The 11,794-nt window shown below is 45.4% G+C and overlaps 1 protein-coding gene across 1 annotated transcript; it reads right to left on the bottom strand.

Annotated features, from left to right (window-relative positions):
- Positions 1-11,390: 11,390 nt before the first annotated feature.
- LOC138359685 (octapeptide-repeat protein T2-like) lies at positions 11,391-11,738 on the bottom strand. Its single transcript, XM_069319115.1, has one exon. It carries the CDS (start codon positions 11,736-11,738, stop codon positions 11,391-11,393), a length of 348 nt encoding a protein of 115 aa, XP_069175216.1.
- Positions 11,739-11,794: the final 56 nt, after the last annotated feature.

Genomic DNA, 11,794 nt, shown 5'->3' with positions numbered 1-11,794 from the left:
AAATTGGCTACAGGTAGTTTACTGATGGGTGACCATATTCAGTGAAACAATAAACATTAAACATTTTATATAGCTCTTTAAAATCATGTTAAGATGATGCAGGAAATTATATAGGGTTCCAGATTATACTCTCTTCACATCCCAGAACTAGGTAACTGGTTGAAGTGTGCCAAAGAGTGCACATGTGCCAAAGTGGCACAGTTCCAGAGCCTTGATTGTCTCGTGGTATAAACAAGTATATTGTGTCAATATTCGTTTTTGTCTACGTATCTTACCTGCCAATTTTGTAAATATTTTTGTGGAGAAATTTCTTGTTGACTTGGACCTTAAGCTTCGGCGACTTAAGACGATCTTAATCTTACGTTACGATCAACACATCAACGCTTGGCTTAAGGAAGGCTTAAGAAAGCCTTCGAGCGAAGCTCCGTAGTTAGTTCACTTAGAAGATTTAGAGTTAAGGTGTGCCTGATAGACTGAGTGGACAGCGCTCGGGATTCGTAGTCCTGAGGTTCCGGGTTCGATCTCCGGTGGAGGCGGAAACAAATGGGCAAAGTTTCTTTGACCCTGATGTCTCTGTTCACCTAGCAGTAAATAGGTACCTAGGAGTTAGACAGCTGATACGGGCTGCTTGATAACCTCTTATTTCCAGGATGTAGCAGACTCGGAAAGGAAATGCGGCTTCCACTCTTCAATTTAGACTGCCCAACCACTTGGGTTGGACGGTAGTGCGACGGTCTCGCTTCATGCAGGTCGGCGTTCAATCCCCGACCGTCCAAGTGGTTGGGCACCATTCCTTTCTTCTCACCCCCCCACCCCCCGTCCCATCCCAAACTCTTATCCTAACCCTTTCCCAGTGCTATATAGTCGTGATGGCTTGGCGCTTTCTCCTGATTGTTCCTTCTTCAATCTAGACTGTGGAAAGTAACATAGAAATGACCGTTGGTAATAGTTGCGAGCGGCCTGACCAGTACAAGGGTATAGTTATTTACACGAACTTTAATCCAGCTTGTATAAACAGTTCCAGCTGGAAAGCAGTTTGACGAAGAACTCTGTCAAGTGTTGCAGGATCTTGTCAGCAATAGTTCCTCTAACAGTTATATGGAAGAGGCCTTTCCAATTAAGGTGAACCACCAAGTTCACCTTAATTGGAAAGGGTGATTAAATTTCATCAAACACCGATGAAAAGATCAATACTACAGAATGTCTCGCCTTTAAAACTCAGTCTACATAAACATTTTTCAACTACCCAACAATCGGAGGAAAAGTGTTGTGAAAGACATCAACAGAAACGCTATTTATTAACGATATGAAACACAAGATGAAGTTCACTGTATGCAACAATTGCATGAAGACAGACCGCTTGCTCACGAAGTACGCTCCAAACATCAAACGGAACACCTTGAAACAGACGAATGTTGTCTGTACTTTAACATGTCCAATTGGCAAGACCTTCAAGGTCAACATTGTCCCTGTAACAATAATAAGACCACTACTACCACAACATCAATATTGTTTCTTGGCCAACACCGCCACATCAATCAAGTCAACATTGTCTCTGCAAAACCACGACCAACGCTGGCAACATGGTGATAAATGTTTAGCTTTAAGACAGCAGGAGCAGCAGCAGGTACAGCAGCAGGTAGCAGCAGCAGGTACAGCAGCAGGAACAGCAAGCTAGGAGGAGGAGCAGCAGGAACAACAGCAGCAGCAGGAGCAGCAGCAAGTACCCAGGACCCAAGGTAGTTACTTGGACCAGGCCCGGGTGAAGAGGGTGGTAGTCTGGCCACTTTCCGTACCTCGGCTCTCCTCCCGGCCAATTAGGTAACACCAACTGCATGTTTCTCTGACGCGTGAAAAATTATAGCAAACGAGGAGGTCTCTGGGAGGAGCAGCGGGTGCCTGCGTGTTGCGCTCAACCTCGGCTACTTCACCGCCGGGACCATAGTCAAGGAAAACAAATACACAAGAGGGAGGACCCGACGGCTGCTGAGGACTGAAGCAGCACGAACAGTCGACCGAATAATGGGGAAAATAGACTTTGGTGGTCTATTGCCTCCAAAAGAATAGTTTCCCCTCGCGTAAATTTTTTAGTTTTTCAGAAAAATATTTTTCTTTTAACAAATATATTATGTGAAATATACACTAGAATACTAATGCTGTTTAAATTAATCCCCGTGCATTAATTATTGGATGAGTAATGTATCTTGTTGACATCTATAATGAGTGTTCTTGACTCGTGTTCTCCTGACGAGACGAACTTCAAGACCGAAATATTCCGGTTGTGAACAATTCCGAACATCTGTTCTTGCGTCAGAAAATATGAAAGCGTTTTGTTCGGAACTTTCATACCTTCTGAAGAAAAGATCATTGTACATGTGTTTGTTATGTTAAAGGTCGCTAGTAACGACACCGTTCATTGTAGCGGCACTTGCCGCCTTGTAGCGGCACTTGCCGCCTTGTAGCGGCACTTGCCGCCTTGTAGCGGCACTTGCCGCCTTGTAGCGGCACTTGCCGCCTTGTAGCGGCACTTGCCGCCTTGTAGCTATATACCCTGGCAACACCCACTGCTCTGAAGCCGTCATCGCCGGTTAAACGGCCAGTTGTCGGGAGAGACACGCCCAGTGGTCGGTAGAGACACGCCCAGTTGTCGGTAGAGACACGCCCAGTTGTCGGTAGAGACACGCCCAGTTGTCGGTAGAGACACGCCCAGTTGTCGGTAGAGACGCGCCCAGTTGTCGACAGGTCACAGTTACAGAGGTCCAGTCTCCACTAACCGCTGCACGACTCGTCGGGTCGTGTAGAGTAACAGCTTTGTTCTCGTCAACATGGAGTGGTGATGAGGCGACTTGTTGGTCCCCCGGCGGTGTGTGGCAACCTCTTGGGCAGTATCTGTTGTTCATAGGTGCTGTGTGTGTGTGTGTGTGTGTGTGTGTGTGTGTGTGTGTGTGTGTGTGTGTGTGTGTGCGCGCGCCACTTGAAGATGAGCGCCCAATAAACTCGCCCCTCGGGGCAAAATTTAAAATTTAAAATTTTGATCTGTGACACGTTTCTGAATGACGCCTCTTGTTCTATGACACCTCTTTGACAACCTCTCTGAATGACACCTCTTAATCTATGACTGCATGTCTTTTTCCTTCGCCGTCCTCCCATCTATCTCTTCCCCCCCCCTTATCTATCTCTTCCCCCCCCCACTACCTCTTTCAATCTTTGAACTCCTCTCCGTCTGTCCCTCCTCCTCCTTCTCCCGTCTCCCACCTCCCGTCTCCTCCCACTGTGCTCTGGACGGGGAAAATGCCCGGCTTCCTATCAAGCTGATTGAAATAAAGCCAAATTAACCTGGTAGGTGTTGTGAGGTGCCGAGGAGACGCGACTGATAAGGGTCATTGTGATCGCATTAGTTGACATTTTTGTGGCCTTATCGCTCCGCGGTGAAGGTCAGAGCCATTGGCGGCCAATGTTAACGCTAATGCTTTAGCAGAACCCAGTACGGGAGACAAAAGTGAGAGCAGAATAAACGAGGTTCAGCTCCTCTTTCCCTCTTCAGTTTTGTTTCCCGTGGTATAAAGTCTTGATAATACTAAGAAGTCTAACATATAAAAAGTCTTGAGAATTATTCATGATATACTGAAATGAATGGCGGTCCCATAATGGCCGGAGAATTTTGAAATCAGTCAGGTAAAGCCATAAATTACTTCCAGATCTCTCTCTCTCTATCCTCGTAGAAGTCGAACGAGGATACCAATTATTTTGGCTTGAAAGCTTGGAGAAATATTGGAGTAGCATGATGGGGTATAGGTGCCAGCGTCCTCTGGAGGCTGCTGCCAGACATTTACGCTTCACATGATACAAAATATGTGACTGAAAATGTCAGTTGCGAGACGCGAGAGAGAGCGAGAGCGAGAGAGATTTAAAGTCTGTTGATAAAGATTTCGGTAGATATTCTAAACCAGAACTTGAGAACTTGACTGAGATAGACAGACGGATATTGCCACAAAGTTAAAGAGCAATGACAGCTTTCAATTCCTGGCCTCACTATGAGATTCGAGTTCTCAGACATGCATGTGAATGGAATTTTTAAGAAAAAAAAAACACATTGCATTTTGTGAGTCCGCAATGTACTGATCACCTGAAAGAATGTTCTCTGCTTAGTCGGTTAATAATTGAAAGAGACGAAATTATATCTTAATTTATGGGTTCCCTGTTATAGAAACAATTTTTAATTTCTTAGGTCATATTCTGAAGGCATATTTATTTTCCATTTAGAGGCTAGAAAAAGATCATAGCGATGAATAGTCGCCAAGTTACGTACGATGGAATACCGTAGAAAGAGCTCTTGGAATACAAGACCTGACGGATAGATCTGGATAGATCCACAAAAGCTCGCTCCCTCTCCACACAATTTACGGGAAGCTGCGGTGATAGTGTCCATCTAACCTTAGGGTCAGACAATCGCCAATCACAATCCACCACAAGATACCTGCTCCAGCTGATTGGCCCATTTGTATGTTGATCAAATTGGTTCCGTGCGTGCCAGCGACCCCCAGTTCGATACCCACCTGGACCTGACAACCATGGCGGGACTGTGATAGCTACGAATTCTTTCTCCGTCTCGGAGAATACTCAGCGTTGACCGCTTCAGATCCCCAGTGACAGACACAATTAACCCGGAGACAAAGCTCTCTGTATGCCACGAATGTGGTCCATGTCGGTCATCTCTTGATGACGCGATCAATTTGAAATATCACTTCCTGGCATGGCTGTATCTTGACCACCCTCGGCCCCCCCAGAACCCCCCAAGAACCCCCCCAGAACCCCCCACAACCCCCCCAGAATCCCTCCCAACCATCACAATGTCCACCATCCCCCACTGTTCTAGCCGAGCCGTCTTGGACACTTTTGTGATTGCAGGAATAAAATGCCTTAGCAACTGGCTTGGTATGCTGCCCCAGTAACACTCCTGGAGCAGCATTCCCCGGGAAATGCCACTAGAAGCACCCGTTTAAGACTGGGTGTTTGTGTTTGTAAGTGCCTGTGCTGTTCGGTTCCGCTCAGTAGGTATCTAGTGGATGCACTGAATATTTTAGTTTCTCCCACACCAATTTTAACGCTCTCTCGCAATGTTTCTCTCTAATCTCCTCACACTCTCTTTCTCACACACACACACACACACACACACACACACACACACACACTCACACTCACACACTCACACACTCACACTCACTCACTCTGTCAGAGTAGTTAACAAATGGAATGCATTAAGCAGCGATGTAGTGGAGGCTGACTCCAAACACGGTTTCAAATGTAGATTTGATAGAGCCCAGTAGGCTTAAGAATCTGTACACCAGTTGATTGACGGTTGAGAGGCGGGACCAAAAAGCCAAAGCTCAACCCCCGCAAGCACAACTATGTGAGTGCACACACGCGTGCGCGCGCACACACACACACACCGTAAAATATAGAAAAACAACCATAGATTCCTACGTGATTGAAATAAAGATACATTCATAAGAACCAGTAATTAGAAAGTAAAGAAGCTGCATAAACTGGTCAATAACAAATTTGCTCTTTAATGGCAACCAACACCAATGGAGAATACTGGGAGGACGACGACTGTGTAAAGCCACTACGATATATGCTCACCTTTCTACCCGTAACTAGTCAAATGAGCAATTAGTATGAAAATATATAAGGAGAAACCTAGAGGTCTACATGTAGGGTTGTTACTGTAAGCAAACAGTGGACTTGCAAAGAAATGTCTAGTATCTACTTCCATTAAAGAAGTGATATTTGAGGAGGAGTCTGGCACTTACCTTCTGATGGTCCGTATGAAGCGTCTTTGAATAGCCTTTTATTGGACAGTGACATATTGAGTATATACGTGTCTAAAATTCTGAAAAAAACAGAATTATCACCAGGCTCGTGGGAACTAGATACAAGAGTGTAACCGTCGAGGTCTGTGATAAGGAGATTATGAAACACTTAATTCATCTCTCTAGCAAGTGCATACCAGGCAAACCGAGCCATGCACTCGTTAAGATACACACACACACACACCACACACACCATACACACACACACACACACACACACACACACACACACACACACACACACACACACACACACACACACACACACACACACACACACACACACACACACACACACACACACAACGCCAGCAAGAGGGCGGCGATCACGGCTCCACTATCTTCTGGCATCTAACTTCAAATACTTTGGGATTCCACACCGACCTGCGCAGCCCGGGAAGCCGCTCGAGATATTATGGTCGCTATGCCAAGCCTTTCCTAATTGGCCGTTGGATATGTGTATACTAAATGTGTGAAAGCCATTCCAGCCTTGGCCAAGTATTAATGCAGGCAAGCCTTCTCCTCTCGTCTCATTACAGGTTGCAGATGGGAATACAGACAACATATCATTAGCTGCAACAGCTGCGTTTTTTATGACATATATATATATATATATATATATATATATATATATATATATATATATATATATATATATATATATATATATATATATATATATTAATAATAATAATAATAATAATAATAGAACGCCTGTATCGAAGTAGCCAAAGACTGAACTACTGACGCTCCCCAGGATGCAAGCCCCACAACATTTGCGTAATTTCCGTTTATACCTTATATATTAACTGCTAGGTGTAACAGTCCCATTAGGTGAAAGGAAACGTGCCCCACCATTTCTGTCCCGCCCAGGAATCGAACCCGAGGTACTGGAATACTGAGTCGAGAACGATGTCGACATTACAATGAGACCCTATTTTGAAGGCTTCAAAAGTTTAACATAATTCCCGTTAATTTGTTATCTTTATATATAAATACATCTCTCTCTTCATTGTAATTTTGATGTATAACTAGTTATGCGTTCTGTGTATCCACCTAATAGTTGAACAGGAGAGTTAAGCTTTAGCTTTTGGGCCCCACCTCATGACTGTTGGCATATTACTTGTCATTTGCTTTCGACTTTAAGGAATCTTACGTGTGACGTTCCCATCTCCCAATCTTCGTGGCATCTTATGCAATTAGATTTAGATCCTTCGGTCTTTCATCGTACTTCAATACTCCAGTTCTGGAATTTCGTCCCGTGGGGAAGGGAATTATCAGGGGGGAAACGCCAAGCCATTACGACTAAACAGCACATGGCAGGAGTCAGGATAAGGATTTGGGATGGGACAGGATAATGAAATTGGATTTTCTCTGAAGTTAATCAAATCTCGTTTTGCTTTGGGTTCGATCCCAGGACCGCATACCTACTGGCCTCTAATTAATGTGAATAGTGCCCTGGCTGCCATCTTGTCCAGATTCCTGAAAGTTAATAGAATTATTAAACACAATGTGAGTGTGTGGGTGGGTGTTGGGGTGTGGGTGGGAGTGGGGGTGGGTGGGTGGGGTGGTGGGAGTGGGGTGGGGGTGTTGGTGGGAGTGGGTGTGGGTGGGTGGGTGTGTGTAGGTGGGTGGGTAGGTGGGTGCGCCTATGGCTACATTATCTCGACTGGTACAAGAGCCGGGGTCGGGCCAGGCTCCAATGTTGCATCTGGCAGCATCGTCCACATTCCAGCAATGACAGACCTGGTTGGGGACTGAGCGAGGGTGTGAGTGTGTGTACCCTGCCACCTAGTTGTACTCACCTAGTTTTGCTTGCGGGGATTGAGCTCTGGCTCTTTGGTCCCGCCTTTCAACTGTCAATCAACAGGTGTACAGGTTCCTGACCCTACTCGGCTCTATCATATCTACACTTGAAACTGTGTATGGAGTCAGCCTCCACCACATTACTGCCCAATGCATTCTATTTGTCAACTACCGACATAAAAACGTTCTTTTTAATATCTTTGTGACTCATTTGGGCACTCAGTTTCCACCTGTGTCCCTAGTGCGTGTGCCCCATGTGTTAAATAACCTGTCTCTATCTACCCCTCTCAATTTCTTTGAGAATCTTGTATGTGGTGATCATGTCCACTACTAACTCTTCTGCCTTCCAGAGACGTGAAGTTTAATTCCCGTAGTCTCTCCTCGTAGCTCATACATCTCAGTTTAGGTACTAGTCTGATGGCAAACCTATGAACCTTTTCCAGTTTAATCTTATACTTGACTAGATGTGGACTCCATGCTGGAGCTGCACACTTCAGGATTGGTCTGTTCTGAATCATTCATTCAGAATAAAGTTCTGAACAGAATAAATGAATCATTTAGAACAAAGTTCTGAATGATTCCTTACACAAGTTTCTAAAGACCGTTCTTATGTCGGCCAACCTGGCATATGTCGCTGATGTTATCCTCTTGATATAGGCTACAGGGGGACAGGTCTGGAGTGATATCAACCCCCAGGTCTTTCTCTCCCTCTGACTCTTGAAGTATTTCTTCTCCCAAATGATACCTTGTATCTGCCCTCCTGCTCCCTACACCTATCTTCATTACATTACATTTGCTAGGGTTAAACTACAACAACCATTTGTTAGTAGAAATCTGTCAGAAATCATTTGTTAGCAAATTTCTGCAGGGAGGCAGAAATCATCCTGTGTGTACTCACCTATTTGTGCTTGTGGGGGTTGAGCTCTGGCTCTTTGGTCACCTCGTGTATTGTGTGTGTGTGTGTGTTAGAGTGGGTGGGTGGTTGGGTTCTGGAGTTTTTTTCGGGGGCGGGGGGGGGGGTGGGGGGAGTAAAGAGGAAGGAGAGGCATAGGTGAACGGAAGTTTAGAAAGTGGGAAATACAGTGAGAGAGAGATAATGAAGAGTGAGAGTGACGATAATGGAGAGAGAGAGAGAGAGAGAGAGAGAGAGAGAGAGAGAGAGTGACGTTTATACAGAGAGGTGGTTGGTGGTGGGGAGGGATTGTTGGGAGGGAAGGGAAGGGAAGGGACGGGAAGGAAGGGTGGGGAGGACAGGAGGGACAATCGGGTTGTAGTCGTAATCGCCTGTCTCATCCCTCAATAATTAACTATTACAACCCAACGAACCTTTGCCAACTACTGTCCTTTTTTTGTTCTGGTTTGGCTTTCCTTTCCAGTTGTGAGTCTTAGTCGTTATGCAACGTTGGACAACTAGTTCAAGTGTACGTAAGTCAGGTTGTTGCTTGCCGTTATAGTAAAGTGCTACAGCTCCGTTTGTGGTATTTAAGTGCTTCACTTCCAGTTCCCGATGAGACCCACATCCGATTATCTGGTGGATTTCAAGGGCTACTGCTATCTTCTCAAGGCTATCTTTGCTCACGAGATAAGAGACCTGGGCAAGCTATTTTGTCATTCATCTGAGGTCTTCACTTTTATTTATCACCTTCTGGGTGTTTTATCATGAATTAAACACTCTCACATGCACACTCACTCACACACACACACACTCACTCACAAACTCGCAATCTTGTGTGCCCATGTACGCAAACTCCCACATACAGAAGGCACGCATACGTCCCAACTACTTGAAATATCAAGAACATTCTTGTCTAGTCATAAACACGAGAGAGCTATCATTAGAGGGGTTCTTGGGCTGTTGTGTACGATTTAATTTTTTTATTTTTTATTTGGTGAAACAGATAAAAAAATTAAATAAAAAAACAGAGGTCGTCAGAGAAGCACTGTTCGAGAAGTGTTCCAGAGTCATCTGTTGTGAATCTTGTGTAAACAGTTTTTTTTATTCATGGAGAGGGAGTATGGTGACTCGATTAACGAGCACTTGGTGTTTGATGAGGTGGGGTTGGTCTCATAACCTTCGGAGTTACAGTTACAGTGCTGCACCAGTTTGATCACTGCTATCACTCTTGTGAAACGGATTTAAAGAACTGTTAAAGAACAGCCTGTCCTGTAAATATTCAGGCTAGAGTGTGAAGGTAGTACAATGAGATATGCGGCAGGTTTGGATCTTACTCTGTGACCTTCAAATTCCCGGGTACCTAGCCCTTGATCCATTAACCTTGCATGCCGGCTCCAGGGCCCCAGGTATCGTCACAGCAATCATTTCTCCAGCACTGCCTCCTTCGCCAAGCTAAGACAGTCACCAATAGCTCCTTAAACACCACTGGAGGATGCTAGACTCGCGGTGTTCAGACTTCAAATGCGATTATTCTGATGGCCTTCAGCCTCGTCCTGCTCAAACGGCAATCCCTGTGGGCCCCTTTGGTGGGAGAGCGTCAGGACTTGGGTTCCCTTGACGATAACCAGGTGGGAATGATACTTACATATGCATACAGGCTTATACATAGGCATGGGTGTGTTCCATTGTAAAATAGTACTTGCATGTACTTTTGAATACTTAGCCTTCCGGGTTTGTTGTGACGGGGACTTACAACCGCTCACAATACTAACAGAAGAGAAATCATAAGAACATAAGAACAAAGGTAACTGCAGAAGGCCTATTGGCCCATACGAGGCAGTTTTTATTTATAACCATCCAATCCGACTCATAAACATGTCCAACCCACGTTTGAAACAATCGAGGAACCCCACAAAGTGTTGATATCTTGTCACAAGTGATAACAAATCACAAGTGATGTCCTCTCCAGTTTCTATCACTCGTCTGAGGTTAATCTTAGCGCACGAATTACCATATACCGTTTGTTTTAGAAATAAACGACAACTAGATGTGTCGTACTGTTTCCGATATCGTGCAACAGCATATGACTGCCCTTGCAAACTGTCAGGAGGCAAGTTATCTCTCTGGTCTTATGCACACCTGTTGCATATCCTGCTGCTCACTTTGTCTGGGTCTGTGCCTCTTGCATACACAAGCCCCTCCACCCTGTGCAGGCGTCTGCGGGGGATGTGCTCTGACGAAGAGATACGTTCGTCGAGTGAAGGTGATGAATTGATTGTTTGAGAGTTGGAGTTTGATGAATAGATGGACTGCGGCGGCTCGGAGGGAAGGGAAAGCTAACATGCCAAGCGTGACCATATTAAGACCACCAATATGTATGCTGCACGTCTGCTTTATAAATAGATCTGAAATATGAAGATACTTGGGATTCACGCATGACGTAAATTTAACGCATAACGTAAATTTAACGCATAACGTAAATTTAACGCATAACGTAAATTTTATGGATTTACGCATAACGAAATTTGGGTTTTATTACTAAAGCGCTAATTGAGAGATTTATATAAATGAGGGCTAGTGGCTTGCTTGGAGATGGACCTTCCCTTGCAACTTAGTCAGACGATGGTTTGAACAGGTAGTGTGTTCAGAGTTCCATTTCTTGTAATCTTTTAATATATATAATAAAAGATTTTGTCGATTTATGTGTTTATAGTATTCTAGCTTTACTAATTTATATGGGCTTGTTTGCCGTGCTAAACAAGCATGTGTTCGTGTTGTTATATAAGGGTACATATTTAATCTAAAGAACGACTGCTTCAATTTATATTGTGTTCCTTTCTCATCCATACCGCCCTCTCGTTCATCCGGCCGCCCTCTCGTTCGTCCGGCCGCCCTCTCGTTCGTCCGGCCGCCCTCTCGTTCGTCCGGCCGCCCTCTCGTTCGTCCGGCCGCCCTCTCGTTCGTCCGGCCGCCCTCTCGTTCGTCCGGCCGCCCTCTCGTTCGTCCGGCCGCCCTCTCGTTCGTCCGGCCGCCCTCTCGTTCGTCCGGCCGCCCTCTCGTTCGTCCGGCCGCCCTCTCGTTCGTCCGGCCGCCCTCTCGTTCATCCGGCCGCCCTCTCGTTCAACCGGCCGGTCATCCGACCTCCCACCAGCTTTACCAATCATCAGCCTATACGCCCGCGTGCTTGCCCGTCCATTCCCGACTCCTCCGGCCCGTCAAC

The sequence above is a fragment of the Procambarus clarkii genome, chromosome 8 (genome assembly GCF_040958095.1).
Source record: "Procambarus clarkii isolate CNS0578487 chromosome 8, FALCON_Pclarkii_2.0, whole genome shotgun sequence".
Lineage (NCBI taxonomy): Eukaryota > Metazoa > Arthropoda > Malacostraca > Decapoda > Cambaridae > Procambarus > Procambarus clarkii.
Note: the sequence above shows the minus strand (reverse complement) of the source record. Positions and strands in the feature narration are given on the sequence as shown.

Coding starts and splice junctions, on each gene's coding strand:
- LOC138359685 (XM_069319115.1), bottom strand. CDS start 11,738: ATGATTGGTAAAGCTGGTGGGAGGTCGGATGACCGGCCGGTTGAACGA.